The sequence below is a fragment of the Porites lutea genome, chromosome 11, assembly GCF_958299795.1.
Source record: "Porites lutea chromosome 11, jaPorLute2.1, whole genome shotgun sequence".
NCBI classification, from domain to species: Eukaryota; Metazoa; Cnidaria; class Anthozoa; order Scleractinia; family Poritidae; genus Porites; species Porites lutea.
Window position 1 is genome coordinate 27,652,144 of NC_133211.1, and position 27,473 is coordinate 27,679,616.

At 39.7% G+C, this 27,473-nt stretch overlaps 2 protein-coding genes across 5 annotated transcripts in view; one reads left to right on the top strand and one right to left on the bottom strand.

Annotated features, from left to right (window-relative positions):
• Positions 1 to 24,427, top strand: part of LOC140951989 (GREB1-like protein) — a 38,417-nt gene extending 13,990 nt beyond the window's left edge. For 2 of the 4 annotated variants that reach the window (XM_073401375.1, XM_073401379.1), the window contains 19 exons: positions 1,200 to 1,436; positions 2,847 to 3,200; positions 3,997 to 4,107; positions 4,554 to 4,751; positions 5,557 to 7,083; positions 8,439 to 8,607; positions 9,341 to 9,595; positions 11,796 to 11,902; positions 12,526 to 12,649; positions 13,165 to 13,670; positions 15,384 to 15,449; positions 16,783 to 16,908; positions 17,312 to 17,457; positions 18,338 to 19,010; positions 19,452 to 19,621; positions 19,990 to 20,135; positions 20,722 to 20,967; positions 21,607 to 22,026; positions 23,565 to 24,427. In XM_073401375.1, coding sequence (XP_073257476.1) covers positions 1,200 to 1,436; positions 2,847 to 3,200; positions 3,997 to 4,107; positions 4,554 to 4,751; positions 5,557 to 7,083; positions 8,439 to 8,607; positions 9,341 to 9,595; positions 11,796 to 11,902; positions 12,526 to 12,649; positions 13,165 to 13,670; positions 15,384 to 15,449; positions 16,783 to 16,908; positions 17,312 to 17,457; positions 18,338 to 19,010; positions 19,452 to 19,621; positions 19,990 to 20,135; positions 20,722 to 20,967; positions 21,607 to 22,026; positions 23,565 to 23,808 — 5,825 coding nt within the window. In that variant the 3' untranslated portion in view covers positions 23,809 to 24,427. The remainder of the gene's footprint in view (positions 1 to 1,199; positions 1,437 to 2,846; positions 3,201 to 3,996; positions 4,108 to 4,553; positions 4,752 to 5,556; positions 7,084 to 8,438; positions 8,608 to 9,340; positions 9,596 to 11,795; positions 11,903 to 12,525; positions 12,650 to 13,164; positions 13,671 to 15,383; positions 15,450 to 16,782; positions 16,909 to 17,311; positions 17,458 to 18,337; positions 19,011 to 19,451; positions 19,622 to 19,989; positions 20,136 to 20,721; positions 20,968 to 21,606; positions 22,027 to 23,564) is intronic. The other 2 variants (XM_073401376.1, XM_073401377.1) reach the window with 2 other exon arrangements.
• On the bottom strand, positions 24,180 to 27,288 carry LOC140952013 (fibroblast growth factor 20-like). Its single transcript, XM_073401411.1, has 3 exons — positions 27,098 to 27,288; positions 25,444 to 25,547; positions 24,180 to 25,147 (listed from the first exon to the last, which is right to left on the bottom strand). Exons 1-3 carry the CDS (start codon positions 27,228 to 27,230, stop codon positions 24,965 to 24,967), a joined length of 420 nt encoding a protein of 139 aa, XP_073257512.1. The 5' UTR covers positions 27,231 to 27,288; the 3' UTR covers positions 24,180 to 24,964.
• Between the last annotated feature and the right edge of the window lie 185 nt (positions 27,289 to 27,473).

The window sequence follows — 27,473 nt, forward strand, 5'->3', positions numbered from 1 at the left end:
CCAAGTACATGTATGGGTAGTTTGAAACAGTTTTATATTCTGACTAGCCTGGCTAAAATATGTGCTCAGACTGATCAAATTACAGCATTGTTCTCAGGTGTTCTAGATTGCATGTATGCCCTTGTCTCTTAATCCAATATATCTCACTAATGTCCTTACCACTCTAATCTACTCACCAATATAACACTCTACCTAATGGATAGGAGTTCAAATAGTTAACTTGAATATTCTAAAGCCATTAAGCAGTTCGATAGAACTTATTTAATGTGATTATATTGGGATCATCTTTTTTTATTCTCTTTTTTTTTGTAATTCCAACCCAAATGCCTTATTTTGTGAACTCATATTTGCTTGCAATTGTACAGTAAGGTTGTTGATAATAAATTAATAATTAAATTATCTTTGCAACTATTTGCAGCTATTCTGTCCTATTCTCACTAATAATGCCACTGACAATTCTTTTCATAGGACTTAAACTACAGCTTAATGTTTCTTTGGCACATGAAGTAATTAACAGTATCTGTTAACATATTATTACTGGCACTCTATAAAATTCTTAATTGAAAATGAATTTATTTTTTTGAAAAACCATCAGCATGTTTGAAATGCCAGTGCCATTGCCTTTGGGCTGTTCTTGTTTTTAGGAAGTTAACAAGAACTGTTCAAAGGCTTGAACTTTTCTTAACAATCATAATAATAGGACACCCAATATAAAGGCCGCTTGTGCTTACTTATAATTAAATCATAGGGGGGTAACAGTAATTAATGGTAGTCATTATTTTGCTCTAGCCAAATGGTGAGACCAACAGTTTGGTTCTGTAAGCACAGACATGGAAACCTAAGTGTAAATGACTTGGTGAAGAAAATCAGGTCCATATAAAAGAATTGTTTATCAAACAAAACTGTGATACTTAAGATATCCAATGAATTTTTTGGAGACCTAAAACATTGTCAAAGTTTTATGTCTAAGCATAAGGCTATATAACTTTTATTAAATGGCAGGAAATTGAATAAATATAACTATCTGCCATTCCTCTCTATCACTGTTTTTCACAACAATTTGAATTATTAGTTGTTGCTGAAAGTTTAATCTGAGCTAGCAAAAAAACATGTGGCTTAAGGGTGTATTTTAAGAGAAAGAAAGTTGGATGCAAATTATTAATCTTATCTCCATGTACTTTGTTCTCTGCTCTTGTCAGACTCTCCCAGACTAATGCAGGTACCGCACACACCTCCCATGTCCATCAACCAAACTGGCCATGGAGACATGTCAAGTGATGCGAGGCCCAGCAGTGATGAAGAAGAAGGACACAGTAGAATGAGAAGTTCTTCTTATACTGGGTCACATTCAATGAATCAGGAGCCTGTGCGATCAACACTATCAGCTGGTATGCATAGCAGACCTGTACAATCTGGACCCATTTGTACAACACCAGGTACATGTCAGAATAATAATGATAATAATAAGGTATAAACCTAGGTACTGAAATTGCTCCAGCCTGTATGTTCCTCACTTTTTTACAGATAAGTTCCTCTGTACGAGTTTCCAACAAATGCAAAACTATGATTACTTTCAGTGTTGATTTAGCTATACAAAGTTGAAGCATCTGATAGCAACGGGTGACTGGCATTATGTGACTCATAGAAGTTCTTAAAAAACACTCACTTCATCAATGAAAATCCTAAACCTAGTTTCTAAAATGACTCCTGTTTGTTTCTCACTTTTTTACACAGTGGGTTACTCTGTATGAGTTTCCAACAAATGTATAACTGTGATCACTTGAGTGTTGATTTAGGTATACAATGTTGGAGCATCAGATAGCAATGGGTGCACAATCACTGTAAGCTGTAAAATATAGGTCAGATCAAGATTTTCATTGTACGTGATGGATAAAATCTCCCATGCTCTTATTTTATTGCTCAAAATTATTATTAACAACTATCATACGTTAAATCAGTTTTTCATGTGGGAAACAAGGAGAGATTGTCAGAAACTAATGTCAAATACTGTAGAGTGAACAAAAATTATGGTAGGCAGTGGCCTAAAAAGGTACATTGTATTAATAGTAAATTAGCTACATTGTACAGAAATTAAAAATTCAGAAGTCATGGTCTATTGACAAGACTTGCATCTGACTGGAATTGGATCAACCAAGTGCACAGAACCTTTTATCATTAAGTGAGCTTGAGGGGTTGATCTGATCCCAGTTCTCTTGATGCCTGATTGGCAAGCTACGTAACCAGTAAGAAGCTCTTGGCAAAGACTATAATTCTAAACCCTCATTCCAATTGCTAAGTTCTCATCTCTATAAAAATGTATGTTTAACTTGCTGTCAGAAGATTTCATTCTGAGGCTCACAACTGCAACCATAAAAACTGCAAGAGATCTCTGTTGTAGAAAATATTAAGCATACATGTTAATCTGTCCTTCACAAGTAGTATACTTCTTTGTTAATCATAATTTATTTTGTTTATTTGATATTAAAGTTTAAGTAGTGAACTATTGATTTAGGGATCCAATTCAAGGTTTTTGTACAAATTACAAAAAGATCTGGATGTTCATTACAGTAGCAGAAAACATTAGAACGTCTCTTCTTTGGTGTGGCAAATTTGCTTTACCATACTTAGTCAAACTGATAAAACTAAATTTTTGTTTCTGCAGTTTCACAGAACAACGGTTTCTATTGAAACTAACTTTTCTTAAGTTTACTAATGATTATTGCCAGGTACTACTTGTAGTTATAAAGCTACATGTATATGTGCCTGCTTGTACTTCAGTTTGAAGTTACAAGTATATTACAGTTACTGTTTCCTAATAAAGTAGTGGTCTCTTTTATTATTTGTAGGTTTGTGTCAGGCTGGTGGTGAACTACGACTTTCTCATCTGAGTAGTAAACAGGTCCAAGCCTCAGAAGGCTTTTTACTGGTTGGGGCTAAATCTCCAATGCTTCCTGGAATGGTGTTAGTGGCTGAAGTAGACAGAAGATTTCTACCAGATGAGAAGAACAATGTTACAATGCTAGGGTTCAGTGGAAACTGCATTGGCTGTGGAGCAAAAGGCTTCAGATACTTTACTGAATTTTCAAGTCATATTAATCTAAAGCTGGCCACACAACCAAAGAAACAAAAGCATTTGAAGTACTATATAGTCAGAGAACCCACTGGAAGGATTCGTAAAGGACCACTTATCCCCTGGAAAGGTAGGTGGTTTCATGAATCCCTGAACTGATTCCTGAACAGGCGTGTAAAATTATTTCCCTATGTAAGCTGCTTCAAGCTATGTTCCATTGTTATTGCAAAGTAAAAAATTAGTGTTAATACATGTAATGCTCGCCTTATTTCCTTCACCTCTCTAACACAGAGAACAATATTGTGAGTCTAAATGGTCTCACAATGTTAACTCTACCTGGAGAAACTGGACACCGTTTTGTGGAACTGATTGTTGGTTAATGTAGTGACTATGGATTTTGTTGACAGCCTTTGCAACTCTTAAGACCTTGAACGCTTTTGTTTACCCTTCGTTAAGCCTGCAGCAATTTTTTTGTAAGATAATAAATAAAACAGTAAAAAAAAAACGCGAGTAATAACTTACATTTTTCCAAGGTAGCTTATAATAGACTAGAGTAAGACTGGTTCTTACATGCATGGTAATTAGCACAAATTTAGGCTATTTAGGTTCTTAAATAGGTTCTTATTTTCGGAAGTAAAAAAATCATTGTAGCTAAGAGTATTTTGTGGTATTCAGCTTAATCTCAAATTATAGCCTCAACAGGTTATTTTATAGGGGGGCCTAACTCGCAAATCTTAGCCTAAAAGGTTCTTAAAAACAAGATTCTTATTCGCGGGTATTTACTGTAACTACATGAACAAATAAATACGAAATCAAGTGCCCAATAGTCTGCTTCACTGATCACTTACTTAGGCCGTACTTGAACAGAATTCCGCAGGACCTGCAAGAACTTTTGTAAATTTTCTCTCTTCAATTTTTTTTTTCAGTGGAAGGAAGAAAAAGAACATTTCCATTGGCAGGACCATACATTCCTCCTCCCTATACATCAGGTGATGCTGATGTAAATAGCGAAATGTCAAGGACTGCTGCTTCATCAGGTAACAACAACGAAATACAGTGGCTTTACTGATGTTACAGCGGGAATAATTTGCGGGATATTGCTCCTCTGTATACTAGTTGTACCGTTTGTCCATTGCCGGCAATAGATTATGAACAGGATAGTCAAGACAACTAGACAATTGCTGTTTCAAGCAAGAAGCTATAATAAATAGTAGTGTAAGTAATTCAGTAAAATCGCCATCGTACCGGTATTTCTGCTGATGTGTTCCTTAAAAAAAGAAAATTATGTCGGTTGTCGTTGTTTTTGCACTAAAACAAAAACCAAGGGAGACGGAGACTCAGAACGTTCTATTTGCGTTTGAAGTTTTAAAGTATTTTTTTAAACATCACGTTTCCTATCGCTGGATTTACATATACTGTACTTACTTGGACTTTATATACACATAAATGAATCAGACTTGTCTTTCTATTATATTCTCCATAGCTCCTCTTCATCTGCTGTCATTACAGTCGCATAGTGCGTCCTTGCAAGGAGCAAGCATTGCAGAAACTTCACGAGAGGATGGTATGGTGTTTTTACATCCCACCAATCAGATGCACGCAGAACAAACCTTCCACCATGTTCTGTCCGCAAAGAGAAGGCGCTGGGAATCTGCTGGAAGTGAATCACCCTTGGGAAGTGGTATGGCATCTTTATAACCAACTAACGCACCTCAAGTAGCATAAGAACAAAGAGAAAATCGAAAATAGGGGATTGTAGTTTATAGTTTTCACCGGAATTTGTTTTCGAGGGGTTTATTCAAAGGGGCTTATTTTAGGAGGAAAATTTTCATTTTAAAATCAGTCGGGCTTTCAATTAAAGGAACGTTTATATGTCAGTAATCAGTTGTTCTAATACGCAAAGGACAATATTGCTTCCGAATTAGCAAGAAGTATTGTGACATCTTAATCCAAATGAACATGCCAACTTTAAACACATCATGTAAACGGGTTCGTAGCCGTAAGTGTCCATAAAGTCTGCTTTTCAAAGCTGACGTGCGGGAGCGTCTCGTATAGTTTGCACGTATTTGAGGGCAATTTTCAAATATATATTTTCCGTTGGCTGCGTGGCAGGCGTCGAAAAGTGTAGGGGAGAAAGGAAAGGGACCACCTTTTTTTTTTTTCATTTCTATGGCCGCTGGCGGACGCAAATTTCCGATTGGCTGAGCCGTAGCAAGTAACTTGTCGAAGCGGATATAAAAAGAAACAAGCACGATGCATTTACAGGCATTGAAGAAAACAGGTTTCTTCGGTGAAATCTTCACCGCAGGCGCTCCCTCTCCCTCCTCCACCTTTCACTCGCATGTTCTTACCCCCCCTCCCCCTTTTGCACCTGACCGGCACTCAGGCTATATTCTCACCCCGGGTTTTGGGAGATCTTTTTGGCAATTCGAATTATAGGAGTGGCTTATTTTCTGAATGTTTCCTTGTAAATTACTGCTTTTCAGATGACGGTCACTCAAGTGACACAGCAAGGTCCTCTACAGCAGGTTCTGATACAGCAGCTGACCTGCCATCAGAACCCTGGCTTACCACAGCCTGCAGTGTTCGGCCAGTACTACTGCTGTGTCAACACTCGATACCAAAAATACCCTGTAGTGTAGAGGACATAATCATCAGCGACTTACTTGTGGGTTGCTTTGACCCTCCCCTTGTGTCAGACCATAACCATTTTGGTAGCATTTCAAGCGTTCACAGCAGTTTATCAGCGGGGACGCCTGAGAGTCATGAGCAAACAGCCAGGTCGTACTACAGCAGCAGTGTACCTTGCCTTACCACCCAAATGGCTGTGCTGCTTACAGTTCAGTATCTCACTCAGTTTGTTGATGATGATCGTATCAGTCGGGAGGACATTGAGCAGTTACTGCAAGATGCCAGGCTTGAGTTAACTGCTTCTGTGCAACAACAGGTACACCTTCTTGCTCAGAGCAATGCGGTGACGCACGTGCAGCTGCCTGTGCTGGCAAGCCTTACAGCAGCAAATTCTAAAGGACGGGTCAAAATTGTGTCATCGCCAGTATCTCTGGACAACGCTATCTTCAGAGCCTTGAGATTTGTCTTGGAAATTCATAGACACAACCAGAACAAGTTTCCAAAGATACCAGTACCTGACTTTATTTTCATCTTAGCAACATCGCAAAAGAAGTCTCCGGAGTTTTGTCTGCTTGTTACAAGCATCCTCCAAGCCAAGTACCTTTCTGAGGCCATGATAGGGCATCCTGTTGGAGCCCGTATTGCCGACAATCTCGGCAGACTTGAACAGCTTTTCAAACTGTCTAGTGACGCTCTAGAACAAATGATCACTAATTTTGAAGAGGCAATGGGTCAAGGACAGTTAGTATTTGTGCCATTCAACGGGTTTGCAAGAACAAAGGTGATGGCAGATGAAGCTGCAGGACTAGAGCCTCGGGTTGCGGCGGCTACTACTTATCATCACATTCAGAACCAAACTCTGTTTGCTAGTCAGCATCTAATGGCGAAACAACTACTTACCCAAGTTTGCAATATTGGTGAAAATAAAAACGCTCTTGATCTTAACTGCTTCACGGCAGTGTCAGCGACCATCATCGTGCCTCCTTTGACGTCACTTTATAATCAAACCACGCAAAGGCTTTGCAGCTCTGGCCTTCTGTCTGAACTCGACCTAGAGAGTGCCGATAAGGCAGTCTTGTTCAAAACTGCTGCAAAGTATGTCATCAAACACAACACCATGGAAGAATCTCAAGAACAGTTGCTGAAGCTTCTTGAACAAGTGCACAGTAAACCAGAAACGCTGTTTGTCCTTGTTTTTGATCAGGCGCAGTTTTTCGCGAGTCCTTACGGAATTTTGGATTTTCCATACTACAAAGAGTTCTTGGAGGCTCACAATGTGGTTGTGTTGTTAGTGACAGCGACACCGTATCTTTTCCAAACCAACTGCTCTTTTGTTGATCCCAACAATGAAGTCTACTGGTCTGACGTGCGATCTGAAACAGGTTAGGATAATCACGATAAAGGCATTAATCTTCTCTTCACTCTAGTGTAATCACCTGGGCTTTTACAAGTGTGATTTACAAGTGTAGCTATTGTTTTCAGAATCTAAAACAATGGCTACACTTGTAAATTGCAGGTGTAAAAGTTTTATTAAATTGACCCCTGGTCTCGATTGTTCAAGCGACGGACAGCTCTATCCAACGGATAAATCAATATCAAGTATTTGGACAAACATTTGCGTTTATATCCATTTCTATTATTTTTAGGGGTCATTTATTCATTGTTTTATGAAACCATTGAGAGGCCTGATTGCATACGATGCGTTCATTCCCAAATGTTGGTGGAACCAGATAATTTTGAAGATATTTGAAAAGAGAGTTTTGTGCGGAAAAAGAATTCCGCGGTCCGGAAATGTATCATTCTGTAATCCTTTATGAAAACTTATGCAGAAATACTTTGTACTCCCTCAGTGTCTTAAAGTTATGGTGAGTGTGCGAACGCAGTTAACTAGTACGCACAGACTGGACAAATTTTACAATCAATGAAACTACTGAAAGTGGTAGATTACACTGATCAAAATACGCCATTGACGGTCTTGACTTGTAACAGCAAGTCGCATTATGGCTTTAATGTCTTTTAACCACAACAGCCAGTATTTCGACACCGTTTCAAGAATTTGAGCCTTTTAGGGAGCACCGACAATAGGTCTTTAAAAAGCGGTGCTTGGGGTCAATATTGTTTTGTTAGAGAAAAGGCATGGTTGCCACAGGTCAGGAAATGGTCAGGGAAAAAAAATTCTTCAAGGTCAGGGAATTTCAATTTAAGTCACGGAAAAGTTTAATATTTGAAAGAAATCAGGGAAAAGAGAAAATTTAAGAGTACAAATTTATTCTTTCCCCTCTATTTTATTGTTTTCTAACGTTAAAATTCTTTTGTACCGGTTACAGACATGAATCGTGTTGTATTGGTAGAATGAAATTGAACTACAAACCCAAGTTGGCTTTTCAAGAACATATATTTTTTTCTTTTTTTTTTTTTCTTTATGTAAATGAACTGTCAATTGATGCACTGTATTGTACACTGCACGTGACTTGCTGACAGTATGAATAAGTAGGTGCAGGGATGGCTGTGAGGGGAGGGTTGAGTCCATCATCAAGTCTGATGTGTGAAATTGTTAATTCAGTTGGTCAGGGAAATTTTACATTTGTCAGGAAAAAGTCAGAGGAAAGTCAGGGAATTTCAGAAATCTCTGGCTGTGGCTACCATGAAATGGGAATTTGTTGCGTTCAGTTTTAGTCGCACTATCGGGATATAGATTGGGAAAAAGAAACGTGTTAATAATAATCTTTGCTTATAGCAGATGGAGTTCCCTCCAGTATATTGGAAAACTCTCATGATAGCATGGAGACCAATGAAGGAACATATTTTGGAATGAAGGAATATTGTGAGTCAATTAAATGGACTCACCAGTTTCCACTGGTCAGACAAGATGACGCATTTGAAAAGATGGCCTTAAGGACTAGCAGGTACTGACTAAAGCAAAATAATCGCAAAAAATAATTTCAAAACTTCGAGCAAGTCTATCGTAGCGATGACACATGATTAAGATTTCTTCTAGTTTAGGCATTTCAAGTCGTCAAGAACTCTTGTTTTCTCGGTTTCTCTATTTTTCTTCTTCGTAAACAGCTCCTGCTAAACTTTTTTGGAGGCTTTCACTTGATCCTAAATAGCCCCGCAAACATTTTTAAATTACGCGCCATGTTGAAAAAGACGAAGAAAACAAGTTTCTCTTGTCGTCATTTCTGTGTCTCTTCTCTGATAGATCGTGTATAATGACCAATCGCGTGATAATCACCACATTGTATAAATAACTGTAGTTTAAAAAATATGCTTTTGCTGTTTTTCAACTCCAAAGTTTCAATAAACCTTACCACTGACTGGCCTGCTAAGATTTGCATTAGCCACCTGCGGGCCAGTGCACTTCTGTAAGAAAAGTAGAATCAAGGAAAATAGAGATTATTTTTGTGAAATAAACATCCTTTAAAGTTTCCATCGTTGTACATAAAAAGGGGAGGGGTACAGTTCAAAAGTTCGTGACCAGATATGACCTTTTTAAGTTCGCTTTATCAGACTATCAGACCTTAACAATATATTTGGGCCAATCAAAACCTAAAAGCGCTTGTAGCAAAAATTCCCCCCTCGATTTTCTGCAAGAATCTAATTAACCTGCCTGATTTGTTGATTTTGTTGATTGTAAAGGACCACAGATGATGTGAATCTGAGTGTACTGCGTTGCTATCTTCTCATTCGTCATTACTGTGCTGCTATCATGTGGTCAGCGGGTATCAAGCCAGCCGAGCCACACTGCACGCTGAAGACGATCCAGATCATGAGAGAGATTATCGAGTCTCCTGTACACAATGCAGATGGCAGCGGTGCTATGCTTGTTATTAGGATTCCATCTGTTGAGCTTGCTAATTTGGCATTTGAGAGCCTAAAAAACACTCGAGACAGGTAAGTTCATTGCATTTGGAGGACTAAATGCTAGTTCTTGTTAGTATGGAGAATAAGAAGCTTTGATTGGTTATTGGTTGCCTTGGGAAACCACGGACTAATCCGTAAAGCTGTTAGCTCGTAATCGATCCCAGGAGCTGGTTGGTCACTTCTCTAAATTGTCTGAAGTAGAGCGTACAGTCAAACCAAACCGTGAACTTTCGAAAGGAAATGTAATGAAATAATGAAAAGTAAAGTTTTCAATGTCGGGGTCCTTTTAGATACATTTTGCGATAACTAATGTAAAGAATATCGTTTGTTATCCCTAGTTGTTGTTCGAGGGGTTTGTTATATCATGGTTTCACTATATTCCTCATCATTAAGCATATTGGCCTAATGACGTTTTTCTAATAATGTAATTTCTACAGTAGAACGCCTTATAAAGCGAACAATTCGTTAGAATAAAAGAATGAAGCGGAGATACTTTCTAAAAATTTGTTTTTATTAACTCACAAACGGTGGGCTGGCTTATCATAACATAAGTGACGGGGCTATAAGCGCCGGGCGGCGGCTCGAACCTTCTGCTTTTGAACCTATCAGAAAATGGTGGCCAATTTACCTTAATTATCAACTCAGCTGGTAAAACCAATGTGTTTTGGTAGCTTACATTCAGAGTCGTTTCTGTCAATTCTTTGTAAAAAAATGGCATCCAGTTACTGGAATGAGTTTTGTATCCTTGCTGCTTGAAGAGCTGGATTGCCTTTTATAAAATAACTGAGATAGTACGCGTGATCTGATTGGTCAAAAACCTATGGTTTATTATACCGGTAAACCCATAGAAAAAGGCATCCGGACCACAAGCCATAAACAAAACCGGCTATTGATCTGCAAACAACGATTTTAGAAAGGCTAAAAAACAGAACAAGTTACTTACCCAGCCCTTCTTAATATTAAAAGCGTTGGTTTCCACATTTTATTACTGAGCGTCACAATTCGCTACTGCTATAGCTTTGGAAGTTATAAAGTACAAAGCTGAAAAACAGTTTACATTTCACGACGATGCCAAATCGCAGACAAAGACCACAACTGTGTGAATTTCTGGTGTAGAAAGTCTCTAGGAAAACTTAACGATGTGCCAACAAGCAACAAAACGGATAGTTTTAGCATTCTTGATTTATTTTATCTCAACTTAAATTTCTTAATGAAAGAAATTGTTCCAAAAAGAGATCTCTGATCAAGATATGGTACATGTACAAAATCGGCCGCTGTAAGTTGTAAACAAGCTGCCAACGATGATGAAAGATGTCAGAGTTTCGGGCTGGTTTTTTCCAACATTTGCACAAATTAGTCGGTGATATCGATGCCATAACCTACCTCAAACCACCTCACTTCACGAATCGACAAATATTAACGCCAATATGTGGCTACGGCAAAGAAACCTTTCTCCACCACTGACATATTTCCATCGGTCGCTGTACGTGCATATAAAGTTACATGCGACAACTTCGCAAATGCAGCCACGTCGTTACCGCAGCATTTCTTGATCATAATAAAGTCCAGAAAACAGATCTTAAACCACTGCGGCTTGTTAAAAGTGAATGAAGTCCTCTATTACAATAACTGCAAGTTCCGTCTGTAACAACGAAATTCTTACGGATCGACTCAACAAAATACAGCTGCGTACAGTCTGATGTTCAATTAATTCCTACTTCTGTAGTAAACAAACCATGAACGTATTCTTTCATTGTACGTTCGCATGAATATGTGTTGACTTTTCCTGTAAAACAGCTTTCATAAGTTATCATGTAATGAGTGCAAAAACTCGTGTTTTGAAGTGCTGCTGTTTGTTCTTTGACTGAACTGAGTTTTGAGAAAGTTCAACGCTATTAAATCGTGAGTCATGATTGGCTTATGATGACTTTAGAGAGAAGACATGACTTGATCACGGTACTAGAACCATATTTTTTACCTAAAATACTCCATTCTACTAAAAGTTATTTTATAAAAGCAATAGACCACACTTTCTATGGGTTTACCGGCGTGATAACCCACTTGGGATGTTGGGAGAACACTCGAAAAGCTTGTAAATCACTCGCCTTCGGCTCGTGATTTACAAGCTTTTCTCGTGTTCTCCCAACATCCCGCGTGGGTTATCACGCCGGTAAACCCATAGAAAGTGTGGTCTATTGCTTAATTATTTCTCAAACCTTTTCCATTTTAGGCTTGGATTTCAGTTTCGATTCGCCATCATCCATGACAATGGTGTTAATGAACTGGAAATTGAGGATTATTTCTTGAATCGTCTAAGACTGTGGAGGGAACAAAGAGGTAGGTGACTAGATATTTCATTTTAGGCCTTTGTAGCAGTTAATAACTAGCTGGTATTATCGCACCGTTCACCGTTATGTCAACAAATTAAGACTTTAAACACAAAAGCAATTACTACACTACTCAGTCCAAAAAGGGGTGCGTTTGTATTAAAGGCACAGCTTAAGCTGAATACTGGCTGTTTTGTTTCCCGATACAGTTGCTCTTACTCGTTATTTTGTGCCCACTAAACGCTGACGACGTAGTTGCGTCAGTTCAGGATTGTTTCCCTTGATGGCCTTCACTCTTGACTGGGGTTTTTCTGGAAACATTTGATAGTCCTTGCGTGAATGGTGGTGTTAGACGAATGGATTGTTTGTGTGATGTTAGTTTGTGTGATGCAGTATTAAGACCCTAGTCATCTATTTAGCAAGCAAACAAACCTGCCATGTTAACAAAACACAGTAGAGTTTCCTGAGGGTGAGCAAGGTAACCAAGAGGTTTTCATGGCCTTGTATTATAATATTATCGTCTCATTTTCTTGTAACATTTTAACTGACAGCAAAACATAGGGTTTGTCATCCATGGCGGGTGACAAGTAACATGGTTTTGTTTTGTTTTACATCTATGCTTAACTATTTCAGGACAGACGAAAGCCAAAAGTAAGCCAGCTGAAAAATGGAACCCTCGATTCTTTGAAGATCTCCACGATCTCCCTTGCATCATCATCGTTAGTGGCCGAGAGAGGCCAGGAGATACGTTTCCCAGGTAAAGAAATGCAGTCAATTGACGTGTACAGTCCAACTTTGTTTGGAATACAAGGCCGGCGCTTTCAAAAAGTCAGAACTGACCGGCTAGACCGGTCATGGTAAAAAAATGACATTTTAATCTTTTCTTCAATTTTTTACTTCAACCCATCACATCCGTGCATCTCATTTAGGAATTAACTGATCTGGCTGGATAGTTCTGATTAATAGTGGAATTCTCCTGACCACTGGACTGGACCGGGCCAGCCAGTTTTCACAATTTTAAGTGCCCTTAGTCACTAGTGAGAAGAGGTGCCCAACCTTATGAAGAGTGTTTTGACAGGTTAGGAAGCGCAGAAATGCCTTTTTGCTCAAGAAACGTAGAAAAAGTAGGAAGTACAGGGTTAAGAAAGTTAGACTCAGACGGTCCGAGGACGTACTGAGAGGGACGACGGAGAGATTGTGAGTGAGCGATCTCGGATGGCATTTGAAAATAAGGCCATGAGAAAGTGACCCTCTGTGTGTGTATCTCTCCAGGTCGTTGAAGTACATGGACTTGAGGTTGATAGACAGAGGGTTTGTCTACCGATCTTCATTGGAACTGGAATTCAGTGCGATAGCCTGTTACATTGGTTCTGGCTCGGGCTCGCGAGGTGTCGAGAGCAATGAGCCTAATGGCCAAGTAGACTCAAAAGATGATTCCAATGGAGCAGGCAGTGGTACTGTGTGCAGAACAAGCCATTATTCTTCCGCCTATCCATTACCAGTGATTCTGGTATCTCGCTCTGTGTTCAAGGCATTCCAAACAGATTTCTATGGTTATCCAAAGCATCTGCTCTTGCCTACGACTCCACAGACTCGATGGGTTGGTCTGGGACGACCACCCGTTGTGACGTCAAACCCAAGACACCAGTCGCTTTACTACAGGGAGTGGACCGAACCCAAACCCAAACAGGTCCCTGGTCCTCAACAGGATGCCTCCAGCAAGTCAGTCATAACCCTGCGCAGTGCAAGTGGAGTGGTTATCAGTCCCGATATATCGGGTAGGTCTTAACTCTGTTCTAATATTAGACGAGTCTCACGGAAAAAAGAAAGGGAGGGGAAGGGAAAAAAAGCGGGGTGTCAGGAGGGAGGGAGGAAGGATGTCTAGAGGCGGTTAAGAGCTAGGGAAGGCAAAGTGATGGAGAGGTTCCCCTTTAAGTTTAATGCTTTCTTCATTTTACGCTCTGCCACTCGAAGTTTGGTGAGTGCTTTCTTAGGCATCCTAAGAAAATAGAATCGTTATGAAATTCTTCTTTCCACCACGCGCTGACCTGTTTAAGAACACCGGGTGAATTTATTACGAATATGTGTTTATTTATTTATTTTGGCGTTCACCTAGCATCGTGATAAGAAAAATTAAAAAGGCTAAGAATTTGGGGATCAGTTAGGGTGGGCGGAACAAAGAAAACTCTGCCTACAGGCCCTTCACTAGTCGTTACCAGAACTACTTGAACACCTGTCGATACAGAGATGAATGTGAATAATAACCATTGAACGTTTTTTATTCAACTATTTTATCTTTGGTTTGTTGTTATCATGTACTCATTAGTGAAGAAGCTCCATCATTCGATATATAAACTTAACACAACTCAATCTCTTGATTTCCTCCCACTAGTGGCTAAGGGCCAAAATATCAGTAGATCTCGCTACGGTGGCAAAATCCTAACTCTATCGCTAACTTGGGTTGAATTTTAATCCGGGTTATCTTTTTCTTTCGTTCAAAATATTTTCCCAGTCAATTTGAACTAGTCATTTTAGAGCGTCCAAGCATAAATTTGTAGGCTAAAAGAATTAAAAGGAATTTTCTTTGTAGGCTTTTATATTTGAATTCAATTTTCGCGTTAATACTGGGTTACCTTATTCCTGCCGGCTTGGGACCCTGGCCCGACCGTGATGGATTAACGATAAAGTGATCAAGGCTCACCTCTTTCAGATGACCACAGACCATTTACTGCATTGTAAATGTCACTTCCTTCATTTAAACAGTGAAACTTGCCGCTCTTTCATGAACTGTGAAACAGTAAAAACATTTTGGTCTATATAGAAAACAAACTATTACAGTGATCCCCGAAATAATGACCCCCTATACCCCGGGGACACTCGTCACCTCAGTAATAGTTCAATTGTCAGTATGGTACAGGACTCCGATAATTATAACGTACCGGTCTTAAAACCAATACGTTATACTGGGGCCAGTTTCACTGTAGTTGACTGATATGTATTATCATGCTAAACATTAATGTAAGCATTTTTTGGTTGCTCTTGGCAGTTAAAAATTACAGGGATATTTACATCGGGTTGGTTTAAAACAAATCTTCCCATTAGTCGGCAGAAGGCGTTAGAAATCAAATTGTCAACTACCGAAAACAAGGCTGGTTAATAATTCGATAAAGGGGCTCTTTTCAAAATAAACTGTAGTGATTTGTTGTTGGGGAAGTAAACATAACAACTTTGACTCGATCTGACAAAGGGCTAGTGCTCAAAACTTCAGATGTACTTTATCAACTCAGTTGATAATACTAAATTATTCTGCGACGAATAATTAGGCTCAGTTGTGCTTCAAAAGCGCCTAGAAAAGGGAATTCATTATTGGCTGTGGATAAACCATCAACTCGTGAAACACGAAGCTGGCCAAAAGTACCTGGCACTTGTTTTTATTGGGGAATCGTTGTAGGTTAGGTTGAGCATGTGAATAATTGTATGAAAATCTTCAGATGTTGTTGAAGAAGATGGGATGTCTGCAGTGGAATCCTTTGCTGAAAGCAACAGAATGGCTTCAGGTGAAGTGATATAAATAAACCGCTGCAAGAAATCCTCGATCTTTCTGTTTATGCACACTAAACGACCGTAAACGAAATTCCTAAGAATGTCTCCTAAAAGATACCCTCGATAACGTAAATGCATAATAGTAAACTGCATGCACTACTAATTTTGCTCCGACATAATTATAGTAATAGACAATTCATTCACTTAAATTTAATCATCTGTCTGTATGTGGTGTTAAGCAATGTGATTCTTTTTTAAATATTTTTTTATTAATGATTTTCTGAACTTTACATACAAAATAAAAGTAGAAAAAAAGGGAAAAAAACAAACATATTTAGTGATAAAAGGCTGTGATCAAGTGAAGCCCACACAGTCACGCACACATTGTAACCTACGATAAACACAAAAAGACACCCACACACACACACACAGAAAGCAACTACAGCAATACAGTATCCTAGTGAGTAATGTACAATATCTTCAAGTTTAATTACAATAATAAGGAAACATACAATATCAATGAATTATCGGAAACGGCATTGATTAAGTTTCCCTCTTTTTTAGATGAGTTTTTAATTTTAGGATTCTACTGAATGTGTTACGTATATTAGAGACTGCTGCAACGACTTACTTTGGAAGACTTGTTAACATAACTTGGAACAAATATCTGTGAATCAAAGCCAGAAGTTACAAACGATTCATTGACCAACTCTAGGAAAACCAAAAGACAGCAACAGACAACTATACAGCTCGATGTGTATTGTGGTGGTTGAGGAAGGATCGAAACCAGTTACCACTTGTGTTTAGAGTCTTCATTGCCGATAACATTAGGCTTAACTGACAGACGACCAATAGCATTGCGAATTAAATGATCAACTAGGTCAATAACCGGAGTTTAATACCATTAACTGACGATACATACACAGCTCACTTTGACTCTGGCAGTAGTGACGACTACTGCACAGGTTGTCGAAACTTCAGACACTGTTCACAACACATTTACGGAAGGACATATTCAAACTCTTTTTGCTAACATGACTTCAAAGTTCAAGCCATTTACAATGTTAAAATAATTCGGTAAATTGTTCATATTCGGGAGAACGGCCAATAACATAAATCCACTTTGTTTGTTTGCTTTTTTAAATCCTACGCTGTCTCGATATAAACACGCTTCTCTAAACTCACTGGTGCGCATGCACGATATAATAAAGGCTGTTATTAATTCAAGATTCCACCTGTTTGTGTAACATGACAGTACTCTGTGAGAGGTCATTTCACAAGGAGTACTGCAACCGCACACGGAATTGAGACTGGTCAGAAGTCATATTTGATTCTTTTTTCATGCAGGCACTAGTGAGGGAGAGGACAGCAGCAGTGAAGATTCAAAGGCGAGTACAGAAAAAGGAGGAGAGAAGAAAACGGCAAGAGATTCGGACAAAATAGAAAGACATGGCCATCACCAGCCTATCATTGGTAAGATATAATAATTCAAATAAGACAGGCCATAGAGACAAATAGTGTTTCGGCTTTTAAATGCTGTGCCGTTGAAGAACATAATTCAGGAGGCCGGAGCGAACCACAATGTGAGCACAGTTACTCATGGGTAACAGTGGCACAAGTGTTCCTATTACAGCTGGCAAGTTGGCCGCCTGTTACAGTTGCTGCTACAAGTCCACATTCGATGCGTACGAACTAGTATTGGGACCTCATTTTGAGCCGTATTTTGTGCCGCTCCTGTCAGGGGAAGCATTGTAACAGTACCAAGAATCTACTCTTTTTTAATCTCCTTTTTTTCAAAATAGTTCAATAAAAGCGATTAAGAGAAATTCTCCAGTAAAGCTTTTTCATTACTCGTTATTACTTATTTTGTACGTAGGTCCCGCTCTCCTGCATCGTCTGTATGGAATGGCACCCAGCTCCCGGCAAGGAGATCAGAATGATGACAAAAGAAAGGTTGAAGCGGAGAATTCTAGGGCTGAAAAGTATCACCCCAGAACACTGCTGTTTAGTGGACCCCCACAGGTACGCTGGCGAGTAGCAAGTCAGTCATTTGATAGCTCACAAACTACGGTCAAACCTGTATTAAGCGCTCGACCGATCACCCGTGGGCAATGAGTTACTGACCGGGGCTTAATAAAGGTTTTACATACCTATTATAAGAGTTATTGACGAAAATGATGACAGTGAAGGAGCGAAACGACAAAAGGACCTCAAAGTCCTTGTTTTGGCAAAAGGAAGGGAATAAATTACCACTAAAGTCCATACACACTCTAATAGTTGCACTGGTATGATAAATCTCGGCAGTGCTCTTTTAATAGTCATGAGGGCAATGAAAAAAATCTCGGTGGGAGCTCGGAAGAGGTGCTGCCATCGCTCCTATCAGTTTTACAGTAGTAAAGAGAAATGATTTCCGCTTGTTAAAGGGTTACCATTAAATAGAGGTTCGCTTAAAGGAACTGCAGTGTCACAGCTGTCTAGTTCATTTTGTTACTATTGCTAATTACATGTCCTTATTTACAGTGGAACTTGACGATAGCAAAGAACTTACTTGCAAATGATAAAATCACTGCTTCGTGTCAAAAAAAAAATTGTCCCCAAGCATTATATCAAAAGTTACTGAGAAAAGGAACGATCTTTGAAAAACGGTTAGGCTAACAAGTTTTAAGAAACACAATTGCAAACCGTTTCAATCTTCCTTACGTTTGACCATCCGTGCCTCCTATTGTATGTGCTGTGTTATCTGTACCTTCTTAAAGTTTTGAGCTGTTATTTTTATGTTTCACTCAATTTGGTGGCGGTTTCCACTGTTTCGTTACACAGCTCCTGTTAGACAGGTTTGACTGTTCAGCAAATAAAAGCTTTCTCGTTCTGATAGCTATATTCTATTTATTCATCATAACAGGTGGGTAAAACTCACGCCTACCTTCATTTCATCCGCCTTCTGCACTTAACAGTACAGAAACTACGCCGTGTGGACGTGTACAGTGAAGTCCTGTCTTCCCCAGGGGAAAGCTCTATACAAGACAATTCTAGCTCTTCCGGAGATGAAGCCGACAAAATGACGTGGCCTGTGTACAAAGAAATCTCAAAACTTCCACTCAGTTGTGTGCTAAAAGAGCACAGATACGTCAGCACCAGCAAGCTTCGGATACACCCCTCTTCCGGACACGCCACTTCCGGTGACGTTCCTACCCAATCAACGTCCCTCAAACGGTCGCTAAGACGACCAACTTCTTCTTTGAAGCTTTCTTTCTGGGCTGCGTATGATACTTACCATCACTGCGACGCTTGCAAGAACTATCGGGAGGACAGAGGACCCAGTTCCCCTCTAAGCTATTTATTCGCCCTCCCAGGTGGTGAGAAGCTGAGGTTTTTGATCCCACATCGCTGCTTACGGAGTTTTACTTTCACGAAGGAGAAGCAACTTCGCAGTCTTCGACTACCCGTGGTGCTGACTGGAGGGAACGGGGAATTGATTAAACCGCTTAAGACAGAGTCTGCTGTAAGCGATGAAGATGCAGTTGGTGTGATAAAGAGTCCAATCATGATGCCGAGTACGGGCAGACATGAGTATGGTGAGATCAATCACACAGTTGTTACACATAGTACAGACGTCACGTCTGAGCCAATAGAATTTAAAATTCTTTTCATGGTTAAAAATGAAGTTTATCACGTCAGTTATAACCAGGTTCTTTTATTTCATTTGCCTACTGACGCATCATCTCATTGGTGGCCGTTTAATAGAGGTGACAACAATGGGAGAACTACTCTGGTCGGGGTTGGCAATAGGTGGCCGTTTAATAGAGGTTTAATTTACAATTCTTTCCTACAATTGTTTCGGATGTTTGATCGCTGGCTGCTTAATAGAGGGTGGCCGCGTAATGGAGGTTCAGTTGTTTTTGACCACTTCATTCATTTGAGGTAAAGACAAGACAAGTTGTAAAGACCTTATATTCGATGCTATAGTTTGCTTGAAAGTAGAAGTTGTGCAAGAAACGATCAGTTTTTCTTTTTAGGTCTTCTAAATCTGTATCATGCCATGGAGGGTGAGAACCATATCCTGCTGGTGTTTGTTAAGCACCAAGAAATGGCTTTGTATCACAAGGCCTGGCCTAATCACGTCATTGTCGGTCTACCTTCCAACGCTGATAATCTGGGCCTGGGTGCGGCTCGCTATTACATCAAGGTATGTTTAAGTTGCATCCTGTTCCGTAAGTAGTACAAAAAAATACCAATCGTTAATCTTGTCATGAAAATCTGTTTTACAAAGTTTCTGTGCGTAAAAGCTGAGGAAGTAAGTCTTAACGCTTGTTCGTTTGCTGGATGTTCGCCTTAAAAAGAGCAAGGCTGATATTGCTTCAGAAGATTTAACAAGCTTGCGCTTGCCTGTAACGTGTTAACAAGATTTGTCATGTCCTTTCATGCGATTTTTTCACTCGTGGGAAATATCGTCACCGTGATATAAATACCATTTGATATCATCAGTAGTCTTTTCGTCGTTTCTAATTAATTACTTAATTTTCTTTTTCATTTATTACTTTATTACTGATTTAGGAGTTTGCCACAGAAAATTGGCTTGTGGAGCGAGATCGACACGGAGTTGAGAGTAAGCATGGTCAAGATGTGTGGCCGTTTATCTTCATGATGGATGATTCATGTGTTATGTGGCAAAACCATCTTCTGAAACAATCCGCCAAGAAGTAAGTTCTTCAGTACACATATTGTTTTAAGGAAGCTGTGCAAAACTCAGTTTATTCTAATTCCACAATAAGAACACGCAGGCTCCAACACCTCCAGAACATTTTAGCTTTAAGGTGATGTTACACGGAACGATTCGCAACAACGATTTTTAGCGCAACACAGCTTTGCAATGCTAGAGCAATGTTGTAACCATTCGAAACAATGCTGCAACGTTATGTTACGTTAAAAGTCGTCGTTGCAACTCGTCTCCCGTAACATCACCTTTACTTGACGCCGCATCACACTTGAGTAACAATCTAAACTTTTGATCTATTTGAGTACTAAAGTATTTCGTCCTTACCTATCCTTTCAGTCTTTTATTAGCTAAATAACTCTCTTGTCAGTAGTCGTTGGGGAGGTGTTTGTCTTTCGAAAAATTCGAGAGACTAAAATTATGGGTAGATATTATAGGGTCCATTATTGGTGGGTTGTCAGCTGTTTCGGAAAACCAGTAACTTGGTTCCCGGGCCACAAAAGATGTGCAACAGATCACATGAGTGCAAAAGAGATGCTATGACATGTTGCTGTGTTTTCTTGTGTCTTCAGGGAGGAATCTTCCAACAAGGAATTTGACGTATCTTCCAGTGTGATGACCTCCTTGGTAAAGGTTATTCAGCACCTAGAAAATACACCAGATCTGATGAAGTATGGTATGTTAGGTCTGCAGCAATACAGCACAGACTCGGCTACTAGCTTGGTGCACAATCAAGGCTCCTTTACGCACTGTCTCTTACACACCTCTGTTATGATGAACCTAGACAAGCTTCAAACCGTCAAGTATGACAAGCACAGGTATGTAACTCGTTTAACCTCAACACATCTAGACTGGACACATCTAGAGATCTAGACTTTACTGGCCCCGATCGTTCAAACGTTGAATAGCTTGTCCAGCGGTTAAGTGTAAGGGAAACCAGTTGCGTTATTCACTGGATAGAGATGTACCCAGGGGATAGCGCTATCTACCTTTTGAAGAACTGGACCCTGCTTAGTGTATCCTCTATGACTAATATTTACCCTAAAACATTACAACCACCTCAGGTAGCAGAAAACAGCAGTTCTCTAGACTGCATGAAGTTAATGAATTATCAGTCCCCGTACCTTAGACTTTGACGTTAAGTGCCGTGGTAAGTTGTTAGAGGACCAAACCTCAAGAAAAGTTGGTCGTTTGGGCTTTAGGGGATGGGGTACCTTTTTTGTGGGCGGGGCTGGACCAGTGATCTATCCGGGAAAACATTTTCATTTTTCATTTTTTAAGCGTAGAAAACCGGTTGAGGCAGCCTATCACTGCACCACTGTCTCTTAGCCTTCATGGGAAACCAGCAATTCCTGTTGTTCCGTCAATGCAACAGTCGACAGTATCGTGTTTTGCTATCTTAGTCGGTAATGGAACTCGTTGATAAACCATGTGCACGGGTATCCTATCTCACACAGGTACTGGTGGGAAGATGAGAACTTCAGTTTAAAGGTACTAGCCAACGGAATTCACACCTGCCGATTTAATCACCTGGTTGTCGCTAAGAAGTTCATAGAGACAGGGGGAAACACCTCGTTTAAAGAGGAACCTGCTCAGAGCGCTGAAAGCAGAACAGACCTGCTACCGGGGGATAATCTAGTGACAGCACCTGACAGAGAGGATGCATCTTACCTCTCAGCCCCAGCATACTACTTGTTGGAACGTTACCTTGAACTCATGGGTGCCACCAAACTCTTCCCTGTTACCGCAGCTCACCCCGAACATCCAGTTCTTGTGGTTGACTGCTATGTTAATCTGGGGCCCAAGCTTACTGTGGAATTTGTTAGTTCAAAAGGATGGGAAAAAGACAAGAAGACCGATACTAGGAGTAATACTAGGTAAGTTTGTATTGGAACAGCGCTGAGGTTTTATGATTGATGATGACTGAAGATTGAGCATGGTGAGATCTGACGTACCTTAAACTTTCAAATGAAGATATGATCGTCGCAGTGGTAATTACAATTTAAGCAAATATAAATTTACCCTAGAAAAATTTTAGGACTTCAACGGGATTCGAACCCACGGCCCATTTTTTTCGGGAAAATTTGCAATTGCTTAAATTGCAATTACTATGCGACGATCAAATTTGTATTCTGATCATCTTCATACCGTAAACTGCTGCTTATAACAACCTCGTAGGGGGTTCTTAGGGTGGCTTATAAACGGAGGGGCTGATAACAGGCGCTTAGAAAAAAGCTGAGGCATTGCTGATAAAAATATGTTTTGCATTTACTGCAAGGTTCGCCTAGTCTCTTCGCCTAGTCCTTTTAGGGGAAGTCCTTGAAAAGTCCTTGCATTCCATTTTCCCTTGAAAAGTCCTTAAATTTCTATGCAAGTCCTTAAAAAGTCCTTGAATTTTCTTCACCTTTGAGTGTAGTGGCCTGGAAAAAGTTTTTTTTGATGCTTTTTGGTTGTCCAAGACCGAATATGAATCACAGCTCAGAGAATTTAATGGTTATTTACAAAAAGTGCCCAATGTTTTATGCAATAATTAATTATCAATTTAAGACAAATGAACTGAAAAATGTAGAGAAGATGGTGAAGCAAACAGTTCAAGCCTTAAATTAAAGCCTTATTAGAATATACTGGGATGTGCATTTTTGTACAGTCTGTAAAAATTATATTCCTGGTAGGTGGTCCTTGAAAATCTAACATGGTCCTTGAAAAGTCCTTGAAAAATGGTTGCAATTTTTTGTACGAACCCTGTACTAGTGTTTAATTAAACTTCAACACGTCGTGATAAATCGAATTCATACATTTTGAGGGGGCTTTATAATCGGTTTCCGTGTGTTGGGCCTATAATTGCGGTGCGCTGTGTGTGTGTGGGGGGGGGGGGGGGGGGGGGCGGGGGGGGGGAGGGGGAGCTTAAATAAAAGCGGCATTTTACATCATCTCACTGGGCCTGGTTAACCTGTGCGCAAATGCGCTTCATAATTGCAACCGCAAACCCAAGTGGGTGTCAAGGACCAAACACAAAACAACTACAAAAAACTGTCGGTGTGGTTTGTTTTTCACCTGAAAATAGGGGAGCCACTAAAACGCTAAACAAACGAACCCTAACAGGCGGTAAACAGATATACTTCCGGTTTCCTTTTTCCTCTTCCTTTTTACGTTGTCCTGTACTAAGTAACCGTTGTCGTGTCGTCTTGTATCACCCCTCTCCGGGGTCCTCCTCATTTGAGGAGAAGTGCTGCGGATGATTGTTGTAAAACTTGTTGCCCCTGAGACAAGAAACAAACACGTCCAGGTATACGAGATTCTCAAGGCAGCTTTCACTCTATAGCTAGACTTTTGACTCTCCTGGGTAAAAATTCTTTATTCTGTTAGTCTTTAATAAATTAATTAAATTGTTAATTTATTTACTGATTTTCTCTAGTTACGGTGGCTTATTGCTTTATTTCTGCGATCGTTCAGTGACCAAGCAGTTTCTTGCACAGTTTAATTTCGCTCCACGCTCTCGACTTTGTATCGTCTGCCAAGACCGCAATACTCTTAGACAGGAAGTGGCCAGGCTGGACTTGGAAGAATGGTGGCGTTTCCGGTTACGGGATGAGCTTCAGACTGCTAACAGCCCCGACGAACCTGCGCTTTACTTCCTCACCGGAAAACACGATGACTAAAAAAAGCAGCGAATTAACAAAGAAGCAGCAGGGAGGAAAAATTCCGGGCATTTGCGGATCGCTTTGAATCCCCTAGATATCACACCTACACGATACGACAGCCTCCGAAGATTTCCGAACGGCTGTTCGCTACTGAAAGCTGTCAGTCAGAAGACATGCGTTAACGTTCATCAAAGATTTACCGAGCAAGACTAGGATGCTGCGGATTTATTTTTTGCGGCAAGTTCAAAACATTTGACGAACACAACAGTATAAAGCGTATGAAAGACAGAGAGAGTGTAAATTAAGTAACTATTTATAGAGAGAAAAGTTGTATTGTAAGTACTTTAACCTCTTAACAGCGATTAACGGAAAGTTTTATTGAAGGTAAAGTGTGCAGGAAAAATATTAACGTTGTACATTCAATTGAAAACTAATGAGCAGTGCGCGCGTTCTTGTCGTACTGTTTATCAGGCTACACAAGTTGGCTCTCCATTCAACTTTGACCTGTAAACTGAATAGTCTTTTCATCCCTCTCCAGCTTCGAGAAATCTATCCGGGTAGTCTGACGACATTCTGGTTGCACAGACCTGATCCAGTTGACCAAACACAACGAAAGCGAAAATAAAACAGAAATCACCTGACAAATGGCCGACCCATTCATCAATTTATTATGAAGTGATCCACTTATGATAGTTGAACATGTGTGCATCAGCAAACCTGAACACTCACAAGTGGACGATTCGTACAAAGATGCACCAATGTTAGACTGTGAACAGGCTCCAAACAGAAAGCCTGTTCACAGGCTACACCAGTGTCCGCCACATGGTACTTGTGCGCGGGGTACTGTACAGAAGAGCGGTACTCGGTCCGACCGGTAACACCGGTCAAAGTGGACCACCTTTAAAGGTGGTCCCACATATTCCGGCCGGACTGAACGAAAATGTTCCCTTCCACTTGATTTCTAATATTTTCTGAAACGAGTTTTTACTACCTCTTACATAACTTTCTCTCAAAGTAAAACTATTGATCATCTTTAGTTTCCGTTGGACAACCTTCATTAGAATAGCTTTAAACCACACCACGTCTATACGTCTATAAAATTTCGTCCACAAGGTCCAAAATTTTAACCATACTTTGCACACTTAAAGTTCAATTTACCCCTTGCCTTAAAAAGTCAATGCAGTGGTTTTGTAATGAACTGTACATTCCGTGAGGAGGTCAAGATAGACGATCGTACTTTTCCTTGTGCTGATATTGAGAGCCAATGCAGTCGTCGTGGGGAAAACTCCATGGCAAAGCTGTTAAAGAATTCCGTGTCCAGGCTCTCGCGTAGTGTGCAGGCTGAAATCTTAGTCGCCTGGAAATGAATTTGAAACCCATTGTTGGTAAATTAAGAGAGACATACCAGAACCGTACGACACAGTTGATATCATGTGATCATACAATATTACTGAAACAGTGTCACCTGTCCTCTGCAGAAATGCAACTGTAAATAACCATTTTTTTTTATTTTCTATTTTAAATGTAACCATTCTATCAATTAGAAAAACGGGCAAACCTAACATTTGTAAAACTAAAGATAACAATAAATTAGTTAATTAAAATAGAAACTTTATTTAACCGATGAAAATGACAAAACAAACTAGTACTCACTGAGGTAATAATATTTCCTCGGTTGTCTATGCCGACATATAAAGCAGCCTCTGCAGCCCACAGGGTTGTCATGTTAGATCCCACAGAGTCGAGATGAAACACAGCTTACAAGAAATAAAAAAGAAAAGAAACAACTATTAATCCAAAAAGGACAATGCCCAAAGGAATTTCAACTTTTGCCGTTAGTTGTTTTTTACTAAATCTGGCGCATAAAATATCAGCAAATGGAGACAGATAACTGAGATGTAATGAACCAATCAGAAATCGTGAAGTGCGCACAAAGCGCAGTCTTTTGCCCACACTCCTTATAATGAGCTTCAGGGTCATTTTTTACCGTGTGGTCGCCTGAACTGAGGGATTTCGGGGACCGCAGATTTAATGCGCCGAAAAAAAGTAAACGAGAATGAACCCATTTTAAAATACTCGGCTCCAGGTGAACGTCTCTGTTAGAATTTTTCGTTACTAAAAACCTTTCTTAGTAACGACTGTCTAACTTTGTCCACAAAGAAAATGAACTGTCAAAAGTATGCAATGAATCAGTTATTTGACTTCGCACAAGGACATTTAAAAGAGATGACCTAACAAGTCGTTCATGTTTTCCCTTATTGTGTGTAAGGCAGTCTAAGGATAAAACCATCCCCTAATTTGTAGAGTTAAGCGGCAGAAAATCGAACGAAAGCTAAAGCTTCGGTAAACCGGGCAACAAAAACTTGCAACTTGTCTTGCAACATTGCTTCAAAACGAGTTGAAAAGCGACGTTGCGCGTTTTACCAGCCACGCTTAAAGCTGTTAACACTGAACCTGATTTGCTGCAAGATAGGTTTTATGTGGGTGATACTGAAAACGCGCAACATCGCTCTTCAACTCGTTTTGCAGTAATGTTACAAGACAAGTTGCATGTATTTTGTTGTTGCCCATTTTTCCGCACCTTAACCCTTAAACTCCGGCTCAAGCTTTTATTGCATCGGCAATTATCTCTGGCACAGTGGTGCTGTACCAAGTATTATACTTCCCACGAACGTAGCAACTGCTATGCCTATTATTAACAGTTACAGTCAAGCTGGTCAGAGCATTGTCATATGCCACAAGAGATACGTTTATCGCTGGTAAGCCAAGTTGATGGCTTGTGGCTTCTACGTTGTCATGAATGTCATAAGAGCGACGACGATACCTGACAATTTATAGACTAAAAGTAAAGTAATAAATAATAGTGATAATACTACTGCCTTTATTAAATTTGTTACTGATAAAAATATTGCGAATGCCGGGAAAATAAAGATTTTTGCGGCTATAACTGGGATGATCGAACTGTACGAGATCTCTGGCGTGCTCAGGATTTTATTTAAAATTTAATGTGTACCAATTGCAAACTTCATTTGTTCGAATTCTCGTCAAAGAAAACTTATTTTTTTCTGGATTTGTTTACCTTACTTCTATTTCAAATTTTAATTTCTTGATGGAGCTTTCCGGGAGCAACCTGATTTCAATGCATGAGCATTTAACTTCTGCTAAGAAAACCCTTTCTGCAACCCGCTATATTTTTTTTAATAAACAGATCGCTGGTTGATGTTGTCTTTTTTTTTCCTCCAAATATTTTTTACTCTTTTGCACGCAGTATGTACAAAAGAAAATACTAACACTACTTTTCACTCACTGTAAATGCTATCAGGGTTTTTCGTTCCACGAACTGTGCCATCCGGTCGAACTTCTAGGTAGTGTCCATTCCTACACTGAACCTTCCTTTTCCTCGGTAGCAAAGTTGTCGAAGATTGTAACTGGTAAACCATCGAAAACACTCGCGTATGAGATTTGCTGAACTATTCTTGTTGTGTTTGGGATAAGGGGTCATTGGAATGAGCCACTTAATTTGTGCGCGAGAAAAATATAGTTGATGGGGTATCACTTTAAATGCTTTCTATATTGTGTCTTAAAACAGGTGATTTACTCGTATTGTCCACTGTATTGGGTATTTTCACGATATGATCAATACAAGCTGAACTACTTAACCACACTTTTAACCAAAACCTTGT

What these genes read in the sequence shown, in the direction of transcription:
- LOC140952013 (XM_073401411.1), bottom strand. Translation starts at nt 27,230, where the DNA reads ATGGTTTACCAGTTACAATCTTCGACAACTTTGCTACCGAGGAAAAGG. An exon ending in AAACCCTGATAGCATTTACA is followed by an intron (nt 25,548 to 27,097) that starts GTGAGTGAAAAG and finishes ATTTCTTGTAAG; the next exon opens with CTGTGTTTCATCTCGACTCT. An exon ending in GAGGAAATATTATTACCTCA is followed by an intron (nt 25,148 to 25,443) that starts GTGAGTACTAGT and finishes ATTCATTTCCAG; the next exon opens with GCGACTAAGATTTCAGCCTG.